General features: G+C 38.9%; 1 protein-coding gene across 4 annotated transcripts in view; it reads left to right on the top strand.

The window, feature by feature from the left end:
- The window catches only part of LOC117422565 (protein unc-79 homolog), a 52,128-nt gene that overhangs the window by 21,611 nt on the left and 10,082 nt on the right, over positions 1-20,435 (top strand). For 3 of the 4 annotated variants that reach the window (XR_009307395.1, XM_058987564.1, XM_058987562.1), the window contains exons 18-39: positions 71-274; positions 1,500-1,727; positions 2,106-2,244; positions 2,798-2,877; positions 3,258-3,406; positions 3,793-3,950; positions 5,546-5,727; positions 6,415-6,616; positions 7,126-7,302; positions 7,767-7,835; positions 8,287-8,573; positions 9,537-9,719; positions 10,120-10,282; positions 10,734-10,883; positions 11,870-13,057; positions 13,769-13,870; positions 17,337-17,453; positions 18,265-18,367; positions 19,092-19,232; positions 19,807-19,845; positions 20,064-20,176; positions 20,264-20,349. Coding sequence is in view for 3 of the 4 variants with exons in the window: in XM_058987564.1 (XP_058843547.1) it covers positions 71-274; positions 1,500-1,727; positions 2,106-2,244; positions 2,798-2,877; positions 3,258-3,406; positions 3,793-3,950; positions 5,546-5,727; positions 6,415-6,616; positions 7,126-7,302; positions 7,767-7,835; positions 8,287-8,573; positions 9,537-9,719; positions 10,120-10,282; positions 10,734-10,883; positions 11,870-13,057; positions 13,769-13,870; positions 17,337-17,453; positions 18,265-18,367; positions 19,092-19,232; positions 19,807-19,845; positions 20,064-20,176; positions 20,264-20,349 (4,260 nt within the window). In the remaining variant the exon portion in view is untranslated. The remainder of the gene's footprint in view (positions 1-70; positions 275-1,499; positions 1,728-2,105; positions 2,245-2,797; positions 2,878-3,257; positions 3,407-3,792; positions 3,951-5,545; positions 5,728-6,414; positions 6,617-7,125; positions 7,303-7,766; positions 7,836-8,286; positions 8,574-9,536; positions 9,720-10,119; positions 10,283-10,733; positions 10,884-11,869; positions 13,058-13,768; positions 13,871-17,336; positions 17,454-18,264; positions 18,368-19,091; positions 19,233-19,806; positions 19,846-20,063; positions 20,177-20,263; positions 20,350-20,435) is intronic. The other variant, XM_058987563.1, reaches the window with a different exon arrangement.

Genomic DNA, 20,435 nt, shown 5'->3' with positions numbered 1-20,435 from the left:
TGTGCCCCACTGTAACAATGAACGCCTCGGGATCAGTAGCTGTAGTAGTTCTGTTCATCCTCCCATGCAGGTGAGCGTGGTGTCAGATCCAGGGCGTCACGGGCAGCACAACACACTGAGCCCCTTCCCCAGCCCCTTCCCCAGCCCTCTGCACTGCAGCCCCTTCAAGCACTTGAGCCATGCTGCCGGACACCGCACCCTCGACCTGGACTGCGAAGAGGACGACATGAACCTCAACTGCTTCATCCTCATGTTCGACCTCATCCTCAAGCAGGTAAGAGAACATGCAAGGCTTCAGTGTCAACCTGAGAATAAAAACCATCCTCATACAGCTAACTGAGGACTTCAAGTCCCATCTTCTAAAAGTTAAATCCCAACATCCTTAAAAATACACACATAATTCAGTCTTATCTTCTAAGAGGTACCATTTTACCATCTTAGATTTTGATCTTGAAAGATACTGTATCGCTTGTTACTACTACTTGAATGTTAAAGGGGTTGTGGAAAAGTATGTAAATCTTACTGTTGTGCACTTCAGATTAAGAAAACACTTGGTTTAATAGCATGTACGAAAAGGTCCCAAAATGATGATCCTGTGAAATGAAATGTGGTCTTAATTAAATGAGCTCTTATTATTGTGTCTGTGGCTTTCACAGCTCTTGCAAATGCTCTCTGAACCGGTTATAAGACATTTGATGGGGGTCTTTGGCTGCCAAATACATATGAGAATGTGGCTGTTCCCAAATTAGATAATTGGTGCTAATTGGGAACAGCCACATGCTATAAATAAGAGAACTAAAAGCCACATTAAGGGGCAGCAGTTAGGGAGAGAGACATGTGTCTGTGTAGGGCTCCAGCTCACTGTAATAGTTTTACTTGGATGAGGATTTTTTTTTTTTTTTAAACTGCCTGCAGTACCACTCTGAACTCCAAGTGGCGATCGTATCCCACTTCTGACACCATGTGTGACAAGATGGTTGAATGTAAACAAGAAGCTCAGAGACGGTAGATTGCAGTTTTAAGCGCCAGAGCGCATATTTATTCAAATAATACAAAAAGAAAGCTCACAGAGCAAAATAAAGGTTTATGCAAAACAATCACGCACTGCAAAATCAAAAAGAAAATTGTCACCCAAGTAAAACTATTACAGTGAGCTGGAGCCCAACACAGACATGTGGCTCTCTCCCCGCTGCCCCTTAATGGGGCTTTTAGCTCTCTTTTATATCATGTGGCTGTTCCCAATTAGCACCAGTTATCTAATTTGGGAACAGCCACATGCTCACATGTATTTGGCAGGGATAGGAATTAACCCCATCCCTGCCAACCACCACCACCAACACACAAACAAAACACTATTTACAAGCAGGACTCTGCCCTGCCACAATCCCTCAAATTAAACCAGAGAGCACCTAAGAAAACCTGGAATAATGCAAAACATATTGTATCTCTGTATTACAATAGATAAACACTGAACTGAATTATTTAAATGTGTATGGCAGATGGAGCTACAAGATGACGGAGTCACCCTTGGTCTTGACAACAGTCTGTCCAAAGACATCATCAGCATCATCAACAACGTGTTCCAGGCTCCCTGGGGTGGCTCCCACACCTGCCAGAAGGATGAGAAGGCGGTCGAGTGCAACCTCTGCCAGTCCAGCATCCTCTGCTACCAGCTGGCATGCGAGCTCTTGGAGAGACTGGCACCAAAGGAAGAGATCCGATTGGTGGTGAGCAGCTCGTAGATTTGATTGGGGTTTAGGTCAGTAGTTGAGTCACACCACTCCCACAGCTCTATTGCTCAGTAATGTGGGAGTGGTATAAACGTAATACAGTTTCACTAAGTGCATGTTACATAAGCTACTGTAAAAAACACTGTTTATTATTTTGAAACCTCCAAAAAATGGTGCAAGAAGGGAGGTGTAATAAAATGTAGCCCAACATGTATTTTCATTAAAGGGCTGTATATTCACTCTACTTGTTATTTTCTTTGATTAGAGATAAACACACAAGTCAACTACAGTTGAATCACAGGGTGACCACGAACTCAGAACCTGACCTCCAAGACAAAGGCAGAAGCTGTAATATCTCTCATGGCTTCCTTCTAGGAGCCCACAGACACCCTGGAGGAGAGCCTCATCTTCCCTCGACCGGAGTTCACCATTGGAACTGAGGTAGAGGAGGAGAATCTGACAAGCAAACAAGGAGGCAACCCTGGAAACAAAAGCGGCTCCACTGAGAAACTTAGTACGTATCCAACAGAGAAATCAGCATCAGAGATCATGAAACATTTAGGGGCTCAGGCTTTTTATTGACTGGATGATGGCAAAAAAATTAAATAATTATGGTTAAAAATCCTAAAAGTTCTCTGTCCTTTTAATAAAGTTAGGGGTAGGGTAATAAAACAAAATGTCATATTTTACATTCCTTTGAGAGTTTTAATGATCACAAATTGTTGCCAATGTGAAAAGTAACATCTATTTAATTAATTTTACTAAATCTTACCTGTTTTAAGACTAGACCCCGCTGGCCTATGCTATAAATCACAGTTGGCATAAATCATTCTAGTGATTTAGATAAACAGGCAGCTGCCCAGCGGTGGTTCATTATTTCAATACCACACTCATTTCAAAGATCTCAGGCCATTCCAATGACAATCACTGTCCTCTCACAGTTTTTTTTTTATCAATTTATTTGTGATATGTTCTGTGTATTTAGTTCAATTTTTATATACATTTTAAGACACAGATAATCATTAACTGCAAACAGCAATGACAGGCTCTTTTTTTACGTTTCCCAGCTATGAAGAATAATGCTGACAAGAAATTCTCATACCAGCAACTGCCTGTTACCTTAAAGCTGATCTATACAATACTGCAGGTAGGAAGAAATGCTTTGTAGTGTTTAATAGGTTAATTTATTTGCCATACATGATTTATAATAAAAAGCATGTCAGCAGGACAAGCTTATTTTTTTGTGTTATTTTGAACAATGTCCAGTAAATTGAGTAATGTTTTTTATTTATTGTCTTGATAATTGAATTATATATATATATATATATATATATATATAAATATACATATATATATATATATATATATATATATATATATATATACAGTATATACTCTCCCTGAAGACCTCTGACCCCCTACTGTCCATCCCTGGGTAAAAATCTTCAAGATGATGTATCACCAGGCGCCATGCCTTTCAGAGACATTGTGTTCACTGGTTTCCTATATCTGTATTTGAACTCACAGGAAATGCCCAAGTTCGAGGAACCCGACATTCTCTTCAATATGCTGAACTGTTTGAAGATTCTCTGTCTTCATGGAGAATGCCTATACACTACCCGGAAGGATCACCCACACTTTCTAGCATACACCCAGGACAAGATGTTGATTCCAAGGTACACATGCACTGATGAAACAAATAGATTTTAAAACAAACTCAAAACTGAAATGTTGTTTTAGCTGCTGTACTAAAAGCCTGCCAACTCAATGCAATAGTTCTACAAATGATCCTATTGTGCGATTATGACTTAATCTTTTTAAGTCATCTATTTAATAAAATACCAGTCTCAAACATTTTGGGATGAAAGATTTCTAATGCTAGCAGTAATTGCCAATCCTTAATATTAAAAAAAAAAGACTGATCAAACAACATGGAAAATGCATTCATTATGTCTGGTACTACCCATCATTGGTGCAGTAAATGCACCCCTAATATACACCATGTTTTAAAGTGAGCAGACAGGAAAGCCAGCTTGTAGCTGACACGTCTCTCTTTCCACAGTCTGTGGCGAGTGCTCACCTCAGAGTTCTCCCAGCTGGCCTCGCTGGCTGTTCCACAGCTGCTCCATGCCCTCTCTCTGCCCCACGGGGCCGATATCTTTTGGGGCATTGTCAACAGCAACTTTAACAGCAAGGACTGGAAAAAGCGCTTTGAAGCAGGTAAGGCACCAGCTTGAGATTCCCTGCACACTCCTACAGGGTCCTGTGCAAATCCCGCAGGGTCCCATTGAATTCATCTATGACCAAAAAAAAAAAAAAAATCAGAGGGAAATCTATGTAAGAAACTAAGTAGAAAAATGGTTAATGCCTTTTCTATAGGAATGCTGCTGAAATCTTTATCTATAGAATCCATTAGAAAAAAAAAACATTTAGCAAGACTATATTAAAAGTCATTGTAAAAAAAGGTAAAATTGACTGGATCATTTATCTTTTTGAACAGTTTACAGTTTTGTTTCTTGTTCGTTCCGTGTTTGTATGTGTTATTTATTTTTATTTTTTTTCTGGTTTGTATGTGTTTTGCACTTCGGGGCCACCGTACCTTATATTAGAGAATGCACAAGAAGCAACTTGAGGAGAGATCACTTACAGTATAATCATATTATTTAAGTGTAACAGCAGATGTTAACAACAACTGTTAGAGTAACCTTATTACATTCAGCAGGTGTTTGCACTTTTGCTGGAGTTTAATTAATATTATTACAGACCAAGGTAATGTTTGTGCTCTGTGTCTGAAGGTCCCTTATTGTATGCTGCTATTGGTGTGCATTGCTAACTCCTTAATTACAGAACACTACACTTTCTAAAATCACAATTATAATGGATGCAGAGGCTTTAGATTGCTTAGAATGCCATGGTCTTGCATCCTGCTACCATGGTTACCTAAGCAGATGCTGGCATTAATCCCAGCTCAGCCACTGGCTTGCTCTGTGTGTGTGTGTGTGTGTGTGTGTGTGTGTGTGTGTGTGACTTTGAGGAAAACGACCCTGTCTCTGTGCCTCTGTCCCTCTTGGAACTTAATAATAATTTATTTATAATATGTTAATAAAGTCAGTAAGATGTCAAAAAAATATAGCAAGCTTTGTCGAAAGGAGGACGGGCTGCAGAGCGGCAAGTGTTTCTTTGCAGAAATGATTTGCGACTGACACAATTTTTGTGAAGAGGACAGCATTTAAAAGCACAGCCATCCTCTTCTGTTGTGTGTCATTAAAATAGAACCCAGTAGCTTAGATTGCTACATGTGTTGATAATAAGATAGAGATTTAAAGTAAATAAAGTATAACAGGAGCAGCTTGCTTTTCCTTTAGTCTTACTGCCATCATGTGGTGACAAACTGGAAAGCACATAAAGAAACCAGACTATTGTTTTATAGATCCATGACTAACAGTATTATTCCTTGAATAATAATGTTTGCCTGTAACAAAGAACAAAAATATATATATATAGACTTTTGCACCATATACTCCACAAACAAATCTGTATGGGCTACTGAGATCATAATATGTTATACTTAAGAAATGCTGAATAATGCTGGTTGTATATCAAGGAAACTAACCTCTAATTTCCAAAGCTCTAACACAAACATTTAAAAACAACAAAGCAATTCTTCTTGCTTGCCTGTGCCTTTAAATGATGTTATGCTCAATTAATGTGTCTAAAAGAGGATTTAGAACAAGTTATATTCCAGTAATACTCTAAATTGAATCTGCACAGCAGGCCTGGTTTGATGGTCCCTGATGTTGTGTTTGTTGTGACAGTGGAGAGAGTGGCAGTGCTCTGCCGGTTCCTGGACATCGCCTCTGTGACTAAGAACCACCTGCTGAAGTACTCTCTGGCTCACGCTTTCTGCTGTTTCCTGGCAGCAGTGGAGGATGTTAATCCTGCCGTGGCAACGCGGGCCCGGTTGCTGCTGGACACCATCAAGAGACCAGCTTTGCAGGCAGGTTACTCCAGGGAGGAGAAGGCAAGGCACAGGTGTTCTTAATGGACCAAAAAGAGGGGAGACAGTGTAAACTTGTTTGGGCTGTAGTAAAAATCAGGGCAATGAAAATTTCAGAATATTTCACAGTAACAAAGTAACAAGCTAAGGTGTTCAGGAAATTGAATACACAGAATTATAATAGCTATAGATTAAATTACTGACTTAAAATTACTTTAACCTACCCAACATCTTGAGAACATCGCAAGAACAGATTTTGCTAAGCGAATTTAATCCCTCTGTGTGGCTTCAAACTGACTTCTACTTAAGTTTATGAGTGGTCTGGATTTTTTGGGAATGTTTGTTTATTCTGGTGATCACAGTCCATGCAGAACATTTCCCTCTGAACTTCAATATTAAATGACCATTTTACTGCCTCCTTATGCCTTAATGCTGCACTCTTACCAATCTGCTGCTGTTTGTACGAATATGCAGTTTCGTTGCAGTTTTTCTTATGGGAGGACACCAGTGTCATTGTTTTGTTATATTTATTTTAAAATGCACTGTATAGTGTAAGTTATAAAGGTGTCTAATTCCTGTGCTGACTACCAGAGCCCATTTAGTTAGCAGAGGATCAATACAAATGATGTCTAGTCTATGCCAGTAAGTGTGTGCCCGGAGCTATGTTATTCCTCTCTCCCCGTGCAGGGTCTGTGCCTCTGCCTGGATTTTCAGTTCGACACTGTCGTGAAGGATCGACCCACTATTCTCAGCAAACTGCTGCTGCTTCACTTCCTCAAACAAGACATCCCTGCACTCAGCTGGGAGTTCTTCGTCAACCGCTTTGACACACTATCCCTGGAGGCTCAGCTACACCTTGACTGCAACAAAGAATTCCCATTTCCAACAAGTGCGTATATTAATTATTATTATTATTATTATTATTATTATTATTATTATTATTATTATTATTATTATTATTATTATTATTATTATTATTTATGTATTTATTTCTTAGTGTCTTATTTATTTGTATTCAAGCAATGTATTATGTACATTAAATAATTGAGCACTATTTATTTTTTGACAGGATAAAAAATACAGTTTAATTTAACAGAATCCAACAACTATTAATTCAGGGTCTTCTAAATCACTCCCAAGTTGTTTGTTTTATAAATTTAGTACATTAATGTGGAATTTCCTCCTTTCAGTCAGACTGGAGTCAATATTTTGGAAAGTAAATCTTTCACAGAAAATCTGAGGAACTTTTAAAGATATGTGGGGATTTAGGAGGGCGCTGAAGTAATGCCTTTTGCATTACCCGTTTACAGCTCACAAATATACTGTAGTCGCCATAGCATGGTAAATATGTACTTGGTCACGGTTCTTAAAACATTGCCCCCCCCGTCCCCCCCTCAGCTATCACAGCAGTCCGGACCAATGTGGCTAACCTGAGCGACGTGGCCATGTGGAAAATCAAGAGGGCGCGCTTCGCACGGAACCGTCAGAAGAGCGTGCGCTCCCTCCGAGACAGTGTGAAGGGCCTCACCGAGTCAAAGAGAGCCCACTCACTGCCTGAGACACTGAGCAGCAGACGTGAGTCCAGTCTGCATGCCTGCCTTTCCCCGTACTCCGGCTCCTCTTTCATGCCTTTCTTCTGTTTCTGTCAACATTACAATCACACTTCTGTGTTTCTTTTCCTTACTCTTTTTCACTTCAATGTTCTCTTCCTCTGTCATATAAAACTATAAGACATGACTTGCCTTCTTCAGTATCTTCTCTCTTTCTCTCTGTTTTCTCTTCACTGTCCTTCTCTATGACTCAGAAACATGTGCATCATCGATTGACTGAAGATCTTAAACCTTTACTGTTTGGGGATGGTGTATTGTATTGAAAAAACACGATTGGAATAACATTAATGCTATATTGGGGTAAAGGGTAAAATGATGGGTTATAGAAAATCTGTGCTGGTACATTTATAACACAGGTACCATATATGCCATTTAATTGAACTTCCAGCCCTAACAATTGCTAAACCTTGTGTTTTGTTTTTTTTTTAGCTCTGAGACTAACAAGGCATGAGCAGTCAGCTCCAACTCTTGGAGACATGATAGACCATGTACTGCCAGGTAAATAAAGTCCATTCTTATTATCCTAAATATACAGTGGAAACCATTAATCATTAACATTTGTTTGTGTACAATATATATAAAAAAGTTATAATCAGCATGGATTTGTACCATTGGCAAATTACCTCCACTACACTCTCTCCCTCCAGTGCACCTTAAAGCACATTGATGGGTGTGACGAGAGAGGAAACCCCACCTCCTCATTACCTGTGCCTGTTGATTGTCAAGTTTCCAATGCTATCAACTTTTTTTATAAGCAAATAGTGATACCCAAAAACAGGCCACTATCTTTTTTTTATTTTCAAGTTGTGGCTTGTGATCTCCAGTGGTAAGCATCAGACGATGGTGGTGTTCTTAAAATCTGCATGTGGCCTTTTCATATCTCTGTTCAGGCACAGTTTTAACACCATCCTTGGTACTGTATATAATGACTATTTATCGCTTCCCTTAGACCAGAGCACCCCTGAGGACGACACCATGATCAAGGATCCTCTCCCTGAGGATGCTGGGATTGACCATCAGACGGTGCATCACCTGATCACAGTGCTGATGAAGTTCATGGCAAAGGATAAGAGCAGCGCTGAGGTGGACATTGGCAGCGCTAAGGCATTCAACACAGTCAAGAGGCACTTGTATGTGCTGCTGGGCTACGACCAGCAGGAGGGCTGCTTTATGATTGCACCGCAGAAGATGAGGACCTCCACCTGCTTTAATGCGTTCATCGCCGGCATCTCCCAGGTAACCGGCCATTGGGTTTTCTACAGCCATCCTCATTAGGGAAATAAACATAGCACTCTGTGAATGTTCATGGAGTATTCTGTTTATATAACAAATATAATGTACAGAAGAGAAAGCAGATGAATACTTTCCTTAGATCAACCTCTGCACCTGCTTAGCAACGCATTCATTTAGAACAGTGACATTCTGTAGCTGTATTTGAAGGAATGCACGATTCAGAGATGATTGTAGAGTGCACAAAAAATACGTACAAATTATTAATCGCTGGAACTCTCAAATTTACATTTGTCACATTTATGGAAACTTTTTCCATTGCATTGGCCATTTAGCACTTTATAAATACAGATTCAAACAAGAAACCACCCCATAAATTGGGGCTACCAAGTTGTTTATCTTCTAAAAAACATTTGTAATAAAAATCAGTGCAGTTTCATTTACAAATCAGTCCATGCAATCAAACATTCTTAATATCATTTGTGCAAGGTCTAGGATTGAAAAAGTTTGACAAGGAAGCATAGCCTTAATGTACAAATATGCTTTATGTTGCTTTGAGCTGTGTAAATATTATTATTTAGCAGACGCCTTTATCCAAGGCAACTTACAGAGACTAAGGTGTGTGAACTATGCATCAGCTGCAGAGTCACTTATAAATACATCTCACCCGAAAGACGGAGCACAAGGAGGTTAAGTGACTTGCTCAGGGTCACACAATGAGTTGGTGGCTGAGGTGGAATTTGAACCGGGGACCTCCTGGTTATAAGCCCATTTCTTTAACCACTGGACCACACATTGAGACGCGTCTTATTCAACTGCTTAATTAACCTAAAAGTCAAATCAAATGACTAAGCTAAATGAACGCACATGTAGCGGGCACATTTATAAGTTCTGGCATTGTAATCAAATGATAGGTGCCAAAGAGGCTTTAAATAAGCCATAGTGTTAACTGCCCGTCACTCATTATAGGTGATGGACTACAATATCCACATGGGGAAGCATCTCTTACCCCTGGTGGTGCAGGTTCTCAAGTACTGCACCTGCCCCCAGCTGCGCCACTACTTCCAGCAGCCCCCCCGCTGCTCCCTGTGGTCACTGCGGCCACACATCAGACAGATGTGGCTCAAGACTCTGCTGGTGGTTCTCTACAAGGTAAAAGATCATGTCACAGTTAATGGTAATGTTAAAGGTGTGATGGACAATCTATGATACATTTGTTATTTTACTATGCAGTTTGAAATGGACCAAGGATAAAAATGGAATGGTCTTTTTGTATTGTCATTTTAATTGTTACCAGTACTCTTAACATAACAAAGAACTGACATTTCATAATTAAGAAAAAAAAAGTTATTTTTGTTATAAATACACAAATATTTTTTTTTTCCTAAAGAATTATAAAACCATAAATAATTATTTGCACTTCCGTGGGTAAATTGAATTCTGCTATAAATTTTTTAAAATAGGTTTGTACCATATATTTACATTTTATTTCAGTTTTAAATGCTGCAGTCTAATTTAAAAGGCCATTTAAATGCGTGTCTTTATATTGCAGTACCCCTACAGAGACATGGACATCAGTAAGATAGTTCTACATCTGATCCACATCACAATCAATACGCTGAACGCACAGTATCACAGCTGTAAGCCTCACACCACTGCTGGCCCTCTATACAGCGACAACAGCAACAACAGCCGCTACAGCGAGAAAGAGAAAGGTTCGATTTTTGGCTTAGATTAACATGACTCAAAGCGAGGTCATGTCCCGCTATGGCCAAGCATCACCCTATAGAATTAACTAATTTTGCTTTATAAAGTCGACTGAAACCTGCTGAATAATGTTACATTAACATATTGAATTACATTGCGCGTTGTAGTTTTCCATATATTTAACAAAAAACTGACAAAAATGGAAAAATTTGACATTTTGAAATATAACATGAAATACTGTAGTACTATTATGGCTTCTGGTAGACACTTGCAATATCATTTTGTAGTTTCTTTGGTTACATGATGTTAAATAAAAGATCTAAGTCATGTTCATACATGTTTTTTTGTTTTTTTTTTACTTGTGTCTCAATCCTAAAATTCTATGTGTTGTAAAACTTTTGGTCAAAGCTGTGTATGCGTGATCTATAATGCTAATCCTTTTTTCTGTCTCATGTAAAGAGGAGGACAGTGTATTTGATGAATCCGACATACACGACACCCCGACTGGCGCTTGTAACAAGGAGTCTCAGACCTTCTTTGCAAGACTGAAGAGAATCGGAGGCAGCAAATCTGTGAAATACCAACCTGTGGAAATGAACGCTCAGAAAAGTAAGACTGGGTTCTGGTGAAAGTTTTACCATCACATTGTTCACAATTGTAGTAAGGCCACCTTGAGCCTTTAATCCACATGGAAAGTACAGAAGTTCAGTGCTGCCAGAAATCATTGTACTGATGGCTTTTGCAGTTAATGGGGTATAGAAGTTTTGGCAGAACTAGGCCATACAATTTTTCAAGTGAGAATAAAGTGATTGGAGAATAACTGACAGGAAGAAAATGTATCTCGTATTCTCTTCATGAATTAAACATTGAGTCGAGTGTATCTGATATTTACACAGTTCGTTAAACATCTTAATGACCTCTTATCTATTCATTCTCTTTGCGCTGCATTATATATTCCCTCTGTTGTTTTAGATGGTTTTTTACTTTAATTATTTTTGGTTTTAAAATTCCCTCCGGAACACTTGTATAAATCACATATTCCTAAGGGTATATTTGCTCCATTTAGGGTATAATTTTGGATATTCGTTATGCATTTTCGTTGAGATGAGTTTAGTAGCAGCTGCAAATTTCTGGGAAGTCTGGTGGGCTCAATGTGCTTGGAGGAGGGGATCATAGCACCATTCACAAAATAAGGACATGAACAGTGTTGAGACCCACAAAGGGCCCAAAATGAAAAATGAAGATCATATGTACATACAACAGTAGTACAGTTCAATTACATGTTTATTGCTTTGTATGCTATAAGCTGAAATGTAACTGCAGCATACTTGTCGAAACATTTGTAGAAATGTATAACCAAGTTTATTTTTAGTACCACTGTAGAACTGCGCTTCAACTATGTAGGAAATGCACTTTGACAGTGTACCCTGCAGGTGCAGCTACAGGCAAGCTCTGTTAGATCAGTAGAATCCCCTTTATCTCAGTGCTCATTTATTTCAACTCATGTCCCCAGAACAGTTTGTACTGCAGCTTAACTGAATTTGCTTCCTGCTCGTTGCTTCAAGTCACATATATTTTTTTACCACTGCCTTTAGGTGAAATCGAGCTTTCTGAATACAGAGATGCCAGCGCTCTCCAGGACAGCATCCTGCGCTGTGTGAGGGAGGAGAGCATCAAGAAGAAGAGGCTCCAGCTTTTAAAACAGAAGTCGCTGGACATTGGGAATGCCGATTCAATTTTGTTTAACTTGGACGAGCACCGAAGGAAGTCTTGCATTGACCGATGTCAGCTGGACAAGCACGGTGTGGCTTTCTCAGCCTGCAACACCAAACCGGATGACCACTGCAGCAAAGCCTCTGAAGACGCATTGGGGAAGGCAGAAGCAAATGACCCTCATGAAAAATTCGGCCAAGGCGATGGATCAAGTGAAAACAAACGGCCGGTAATCCCTGAAGTCAGGCTGAGCTACATGGAGACATCTGTGGACAAGGTGGACTCTCCAGGTGGACACCCCCCATTTAAAGAAGATCCTGATCTCATCGACCTGTCCTCTGACTCCACTTCAGCTCCAGAGAAGAGGTCGACCATCTCAACGTCTGACAGTGACTCTTTGGTCTTTGAGCCCCTGCCTCCTCTGCGTATAGTGGAGAGCGATGAAGAGTATGAAATGCAGAACCCCACATACATCAAACCCAATGGAAAGGTTACTCGGTCGCCTTCCACCAGCAACACACTCGGCTATACCCCTCTTGTGCAGGTCAAGGACCACTCCAAAGATTGCAAGCCCAAGGGTTTTGTGGACAATACTTTGCTAACCAATGAAAGACGACCTTCCATAAATCCCATGGCCTTGCTTGACTGCAAGGATCTCTCAAAGCCTGCAGAATTTACAGACTTGTGCAACGAGAGCCCTATGACCCTGAACCAAAAGAGATACCTACTCAAGAAGTCTGTGGCTTTGCCCGAGATATCCCTTGATGATAACTGCGAGATTCGCCTGGAAGAGATCAAGCTGGGTGTGGGGACCATCGTCAGCCCCTCTGTGAAAACTGTGTTCCTGAACGTTCCCAGGGACGTGGACGAACCAGCCCCCAATGATTCTGAGTCAGACAGTGAGCAAATGAGCAACATGAAACCAGAGAATGAGGAGGCTGAGTTCAAAATACAGATTGTGCCTCGGCAGAAGAAGCACAGGAAGATCGCCGTCAGTGCCATTCAGAGGGAGTACCTTGACATTTCTTTCAACATGTTGGACAAACTGGGGGATCAACAGGGTGAACCAGGTAAGAATGCAAGGCATTGACTAACGCTTTCTCTACTTAGAAACTGTCTAAAACATATTTATTGATGGCTATGGGGTATAACAGCAGGAAATGGCAGAAAGAAGTTAATGGGATTGTGTATCCAGGCTGGTTCAAGGAGATCACTGGTTGACATTGGGTCAAGGACTTCAGTATGCCTCAGCGCTCCTAGGAGAAAAAATAAATCAAAGTACCTCAGTTAAGTTATAAATACCAAACATTACTTTAAAAAAGGTAAATAAATAAATAAAATCAAAATGAGTATATTGACATGATCCAATGTAAACTTAAAAATATTCATGTTTTCCAAAGAATATCCCTAGTTCCACCTAGTCTGTTTAACCTTGCTGTGAGAGTAGGTTCCATACTTCAAAAAACTAGAATCAGGTTTCAAAAACATAAATCACTGATGCCATACTTGTTTTGAAAAACTATTACTGTTCCACTTGTCAGGAGACATTTGGTTTGGCATAACATACAGTTTCTATCATCAGTAAGCAATACATTTCAGATTTTGTATAGCCTTTTAAAATTCAAACATAAATAGTATTAAAGCACATACCATATACACTGGTTAAAAAGCCATGACATATTTAACACTTGCTAAGTCCATGGTATTAAATTAGCCTGTTCCCATCTGTAAGGTAAAGAAATTTGCTAATATGCCCGTCACTCACCAAAATTGCTTTACAGATCAGAAAGGTTTTACAACCCTGGAAATGCCACGAGAATCTGCGTCTGCCCCAACACTCGAAGCTGCAATTCCAGAAACAAACAGCCACTCTTCAATATCAAGTAGGATCTGAATGCTTCTTTCTTTTTTAAAGGGGCTTTAGATAGATTTGAACAAAAGCTTGTTTTACATTGTCCTGCTATTTGAGGATTAATAATAATAATAAAAAAAGCTAAATAATATCTGTAGTGGTCTGGGCTTAGAACTGACTAAACCCAGTCCATTGGAGAAAAAAACCCCCACAAAGCTTTTACCAAAATCTTTTTACTGTCCCTTTAATTCAAGGTATAAAGACAGTTTTCTAGTGGCTAGGGCTGTTTAGGGATTACAGTAATTCCAAGCGATTTATTTTCATTTTCTATTTTCACTTTTGACCATAGTTATTTTTTTGTTATACATTATTTTCAGTGTATTTTAAGTTTAGGTCTTCACAGCTCTGTATATTATTAATAATTTTACACTCAAAAGCTTACCAGGAAGCTTCACAGACACGAGCCAGCATCATACTTACTCAATGCACACACAAAGAGGATTTAAATGTAGCTAAAAATATGAAATTCATAAGAATGTGTGTGGAATAAAATAAATATATAAATATTATCCTAACAAACAACAAGACAATCGAAGATAATGAAACACATAATATATCTCTAGGAAGTAATCCATTTAAGTCCACTAGGACATTCACAGCTTGATTTTCCGGATAAGTGAAACTAAATTCAGCAACAGGATTTTCCATTAACGCAATTTAAAAACTGCATTTATGATTGGATTTGGTTAATTTGGCTGCAAATGAGTTTAATGGGGTGTAGGGAAATAAACTGATTTCTGTGCAAATCGCTACAGCTCATTTTGAGGAGGCTTGCATAGTCTGTAGCAATGTGGATTTCTGGAAAAGCCCTTTGTGATCTGTCTTTTATTAAATCACCACAGAATACTGTGCACGCTTTTTGTACTTTCTTTATCCCCCCAAAAAAAGAAGAAAAACAGGATAAAAAATAGGATAATAGTATCACTAACAACACCAATAATAACCAGTGTTAAAAATCCTTCAGTCTTAATCTTGGCTCTATGGGATTACAACACAGTATATAAACAAGTTACATTTTCTTAGCAACTGCCACCTTCTGAATAGAAAAGCAAATGGAAGAACCCAATGTAACACTAAACGAGGTACATAACTTAAAGAATCAAGGGTCTCCTTTTGATTTCTTATAGAGGTATAGTGGCAGGGGCAGATTAGGGAGACCAACATCAAATATCACAAACATGCCTAATATATATATATATATATATATATATATATATATATATATATATATATATATATAACAATTGCTAACACTAGGTGCCAGATTTACAAAGCTTTTGCTCTTCAATGTTTGTTATATACAGACGTGCTCAAATTTGTTGGTACCCTTACAGCTCATTGAAATAATGCTTCATTCCTCCTGAAAAGTGATGAAATTAAAAGCTATTTTATCATGTATACTTGCATGCCTTTGGTATGTCATAGAATAAAGCAAAGAAGCTGTGAAAAGAGATGAATTATTGCTTATTCTACAAAAATATTCTAAAATGGCGTGGACACATTTGTTGGTACCCCTTAGAAAAGATAATACATAATTGGATTATAGTGATATTTCAAACTAATTACTTTCTTTAATTAGTATCACACATGTCTCCAATCTTGTAATCAGTCATTCAGCCTATTTAAATGGAGAAAAGTAGTCACTGTGCTGTTTGGTATCATTGTGTGCACCACACTGAACATGGACCAGAGAAAGCAAAGGAGAGAGTTGTCTGAGGAGATCAGAAAGAAAATAATAGACAAGCATGGTAAAGGTAAAGGCTACAAGACCATCTCCAAGCAGCTTGATGTTCCTGTGACAACAGTTGCAAATATTATTAAGAAGTTTAAGGTCCATGGAACTGTAGCCAACCTCCCTGGGCGCAGCCGCAAGATTGAAAATCGACCCCAGATTGAACAGAAGGATAGTGCGAATGGTAGAAAAAGAACCAAGGATAACTGCCAAAGAGATACAAGCTGAACTCCAAGGTGAAGGTACGTCAGTTTCTGATCGCACCATCCGTCGCTTTTTGAGCGAAAGTGGGCTCCATGGAAGAAGACCCAGGAGGACTCCACTTTTGAAAGAAAAACATAAAAAAGCCAGACTGGAATTTTCTAAAATGCATATTGACAAGCCACAATCCTTCTGGGAGAATGTCCTTTGGACAGATGAGTCAATGTTCACAGATGAAAAAATGAAGCTTTCAAAGAAAAGATCACCATACCTACAGTGAAACATGGAGGAGGCTCGGTTATGTTTTGGGGCTGCTTTGCTGCGCTTGGCACAGGGTGCCTTGAATCTGTGCAGGGCACAATGAAATCTCAAGACTATCAAGGCATTCTGGAGCGAAACATACTGCCCAGTGTCAGAAAACTCTGTCTCAGTAGCAGGTCATGGGCCCTCCAACAGGATAATGACCCAAAACACACAGCTAAAAGCACCCAAGAATGGATAAGAACAAAACATTGGACTATTCTGAAGTGGCCTTTTATGAGTCCTGATCTGAATCCTATCGAACATCTATGGAAAGAGCTGAAACTTGCAGTCTGGAGAAGGCACCCATCAAACCTGAAACAGCTGGAGCAGTTTTCTCAGGAAGAGTGGGCCAAACTACCTGTTAACAGGTGCAGAAGTCTCATTGAGAGCTACAGAAAACGCTTGATTGCAGTGATTGCCTCTAAAGGTTGTGCAACAAATTATTAGGTTAGCGGTCCCATCATTTTTGTCCATGCCATTTTCATTTGTTTTATTATTTACAATATTATGTTGAATAAAAAATCAAAAGCAAAGTTTGATTTCTATTAAATATGGAATAAGCAATGGTGGATGCCAATTACTTTTGTCAGTTTCAAGTTATTTCAGAGAAAATTGTGCATTCTTCGTTTTTTGTGGAGGGGTACCAACAAATTTGAGCACGTTTGTATAAGTTGAATAATGTCTGTTTCTATATAAGTGGAATAAAAAAAAGAAAAAATCATTACTTGTTTCCTCCTGAAATAGATCTATCTCAATTTTAAAAGAGATGTGTAGTAGAATTTTGTCTGCAATCACTTGAGAATTGTGTCTTTATTTCTTTATCACTTCATTAAATCAAGTAGTTAGAAACAAGATATATATTTAAAACTGTGTGTTATGTATGATTTATATGGCTTACATTTCTTATTAATTGTGATATATTACCATGGATATTGCCTTGAGATGCATATTCATAGCGCCAGCACAGAAATGTTTTTTTTGTTTCAGTAACTTGTTAAAACAATCCACTGTCTAGTACAGAGTCTACCCTATTTCACAACTATACCAATTAAAGGGAAACACATCAAATAAATGGCAGCGACGTGTGGACATTTATGTGACTTTGGAAGTCTTAAGTAATTCATTTTATAACAAACTGAATATCTAAATAAATCAATCTTGCTGCTTAAAAGGATCCATTTCGTTTCCTTCCCATGTTCAGCACAATACAGACAGATGAAGCGCGGCTCCCTGGGAGCGTTGACAATGAGCCAGTTAATGAAGAGACAGTTGGAACATCAGTCTAGTGCGCCACACAACATCAGCACATGGGAAGCAGGTTAGTGCCTTTTGCCTTCTACTGAAAAAGGTAATGCACCCCTCCCCAACCCCCCACACCCCAAAACCCCCTTTCCATTAAGAGGTTACTCTTCAAACAAACAGCAAGATAACAGTGAAAGTTAATAAAGCTGCTCTTTTGGCTGTGTTTCTCTATAAGTGTGTAGTCCTTTATCAACCTGCCCTCCATCTCAAGACCTTTTACTATGATATACAATGACAGAATCAAAGCAAAGCCTAGCTGAGCATAGAGGAACCATAGTAAAGCACAGGCAAGCATGTAAAATCACAGATAAATATGGTAAACCATTGTAAAAAAAAAAACTTTATGGTAAATGAATAGTAAGAGAATGGGAAACTGCTAAATCATTATGACATTTATCACAGATTTGCTACATAAGGAAACCATATTTAAGTAAATGTGTGTCGCTGTGTTCATTTTGGACATCACCTGTCAGTTTGAGAGGAAAAGGTTAATGTAAACTCATTGATACAAGTAATTCTAGATTCAAGTGTTGTCAGTTTGCTGGACTGACATTTCAATTTCTTCTGTGACATTTGCAACACGCATTATAACAAAAACTGTCAGGATATGAAAGTTTAATAGCCTTCCCACAGGCAAAATGCAGACAGACATACACAGTCTTTGCAATGCTAGTGAACTGTAAACCACCCCCATTTGCTAAAATATTCGCTAAAAAGAAAGACACAGTGTACTGTCATGTAAACCTCGTGTTTAACCACAATTTAATTTTGTATTTTGTTTGACAGTCATATGTTTTAATACTTGTATGTTGCCATTGTTTTTGCAGGTGCTACAAAGTGTAGCCTGTTATCAGCTCCCAGTACTGTCAGCATGTTTGTGCCGGCACCTGAAGAGTTTACTGATGACCAACCAACAACAATGACAGACAGGTGTGTCAATATGTTTTTGGTAAAGATATTAGATGCATTTAGGTCTGTAGAAAGGATTGCTGTCACAGGAGAGCTACAGTAAGTTTTCGGTCTTGACCCATCAAAATGGAAAATGAATTCAAACTGGATTTTCTGCACTAAAGAATTATTGGAGCCTGGAGCCAATCAACATTGAAAAAAAATATTAAAACAGAGCGGCAAACACACTAAACATTCATATTTGTAATTACTGTACCTAAGCACACAAATTGTCCCCTCCTCTATGAATGTGTTATACTCTGAGAGTAAGACCCTTATGCACAAGCACATTCATGCCTGCAACAATTTTAATAATGACAAGGACACACCCTTCCACCCACCCAAAACATTATACTGCTCTTAAAAATGTACAATTAGAAATCAGCAAAATCAATGAAAATGAATGCAGGTTGTAAATAAAGGTTGGAATTAAGGTTGTTCTAAGAAAGATTATTTTATGAGCGGATTATATTATAATGTCGATCCATGCATGCGACACTTAACTAATTGTAAGTCAGGTACTTTTTTGGGAAAGAAATAATCCTAATACCAACAACGACCACTGCACTAGAAATACTGTAGAACCGGCTGAATAGAGGGGTTTTAACAGTCTTAGAGTTGGCAGGTATGCAAATGGAAACAGATCCTAACTATGAGTGAACATTTGGTTTCTAAGGCCTCATTCTTCTTTCTTTGCTGCCCCCAGGTGTCACGACTGTGGAGCGGTTCTGGAGGAGTACGATGAAGAAAGCCTGGGCCTGGCTGTAGTGGTGCTCTCAATGTTCATTCATTTGAGCCCAGACCTGGCAGCTCCCCTGCTCCTTGACATCATGCAGTCTGTGGGAAGGTAGAGTACAGTGAGAGATGCAGGGGAAGTCAAGCTCCGGATCCTAGACAGTATAGAAGTAACTGTTTTAAAAATGGCTCAGTACAGTATGTATAGACTAGAGCAGTCAGAGTCTGAAAGAGGCGTGATAGTCAGAACATCTGCATCACAGACTGCAACTGCATTGGGGAAAGATAAGGACCACTATGTCACCCTTTCTTAATAAATAAATGGCAAATGTCCCTGAAGGAGACTCATGATTGGTTCACATGAAGACCCCCCCCCCCCCCCTTATTCCTTTCTATTCAGTTACATTTTCCCTTTGTTATTATTATTATTATTATTATTATTATTATTATTATTATTTTTATTATTATTATTATTATTATTATTATTAGTAGTAGTAGTAGTAGTTGTAGTAGTAGTAGCATTGTTGCTTTAAGGTGAGTGAGAGAGATGTTTCTGGTAAATCTTTCTGTACACTTACAGGCTTAAATGCAGATAGAGATGCATGAAAGCGGGAAGGGGAAGTGGAATGGACTGAGGCACTTAATATTAAAATGCTTAAAATTTGTTTTCTTTTTAATTTCTGCAGATTGGCATCCAGCACCAATTTCTCTGGTCAAGCAGAGAGGTAAGGACATTTTGTTTCCACCGTATTAAACCCTCTTACAATGCAAATCCTCCAGGATATATTCCTACATCAGAAATCATTTCCAGTGCAGCACATCGATTCTTTAAAACCGGTGCAACTCACGCGATCTGCACAAATTGACATTTTATTATTGTCAATTGATTCTGGACAGATAACTTTGTCAAAAATCCATGTATTAAATCCTCTTTTTTCCCTAGCATGATGATTCCTGGCAACGCTGCTGGGGTAGCAAAACAGTTTCTCCGCTGTGTTTTCCACCAGCTGGCCCCTAATGGCATTCTCCCTCAGCTCTTCCAAAGCAACATCAAAGGTAATGAAGAAACTAAGCTTTTAAAACATTAATTGATTCCTTGTGCTGGTATGTCATTAAAACAAAGAACAATTTTTTCTCCTACAGACGGGAGTTTTTTAAGAACTCTGGCTTCTTCCCTTATGGATTTTAATGAGCTGAGCTCGGTCGCTGCACTCAGTATGCTACTAGAGGTAAGTTAGACTGTTGATCATGCTAAAGAGCAATAACCTGTACTGACTACAGTCTAGTAATAAGCATCTCTAAAAAATATATAATA

Source organism: Acipenser ruthenus, chromosome 15 (genome assembly GCF_902713425.1).
Source record: "Acipenser ruthenus chromosome 15, fAciRut3.2 maternal haplotype, whole genome shotgun sequence".
In the NCBI taxonomy this organism is placed as follows: Eukaryota; Metazoa; Chordata; class Actinopteri; order Acipenseriformes; family Acipenseridae; genus Acipenser; species Acipenser ruthenus.
Note: the sequence above shows the minus strand (reverse complement) of the source record. Positions and strands in the feature narration are given on the sequence as shown.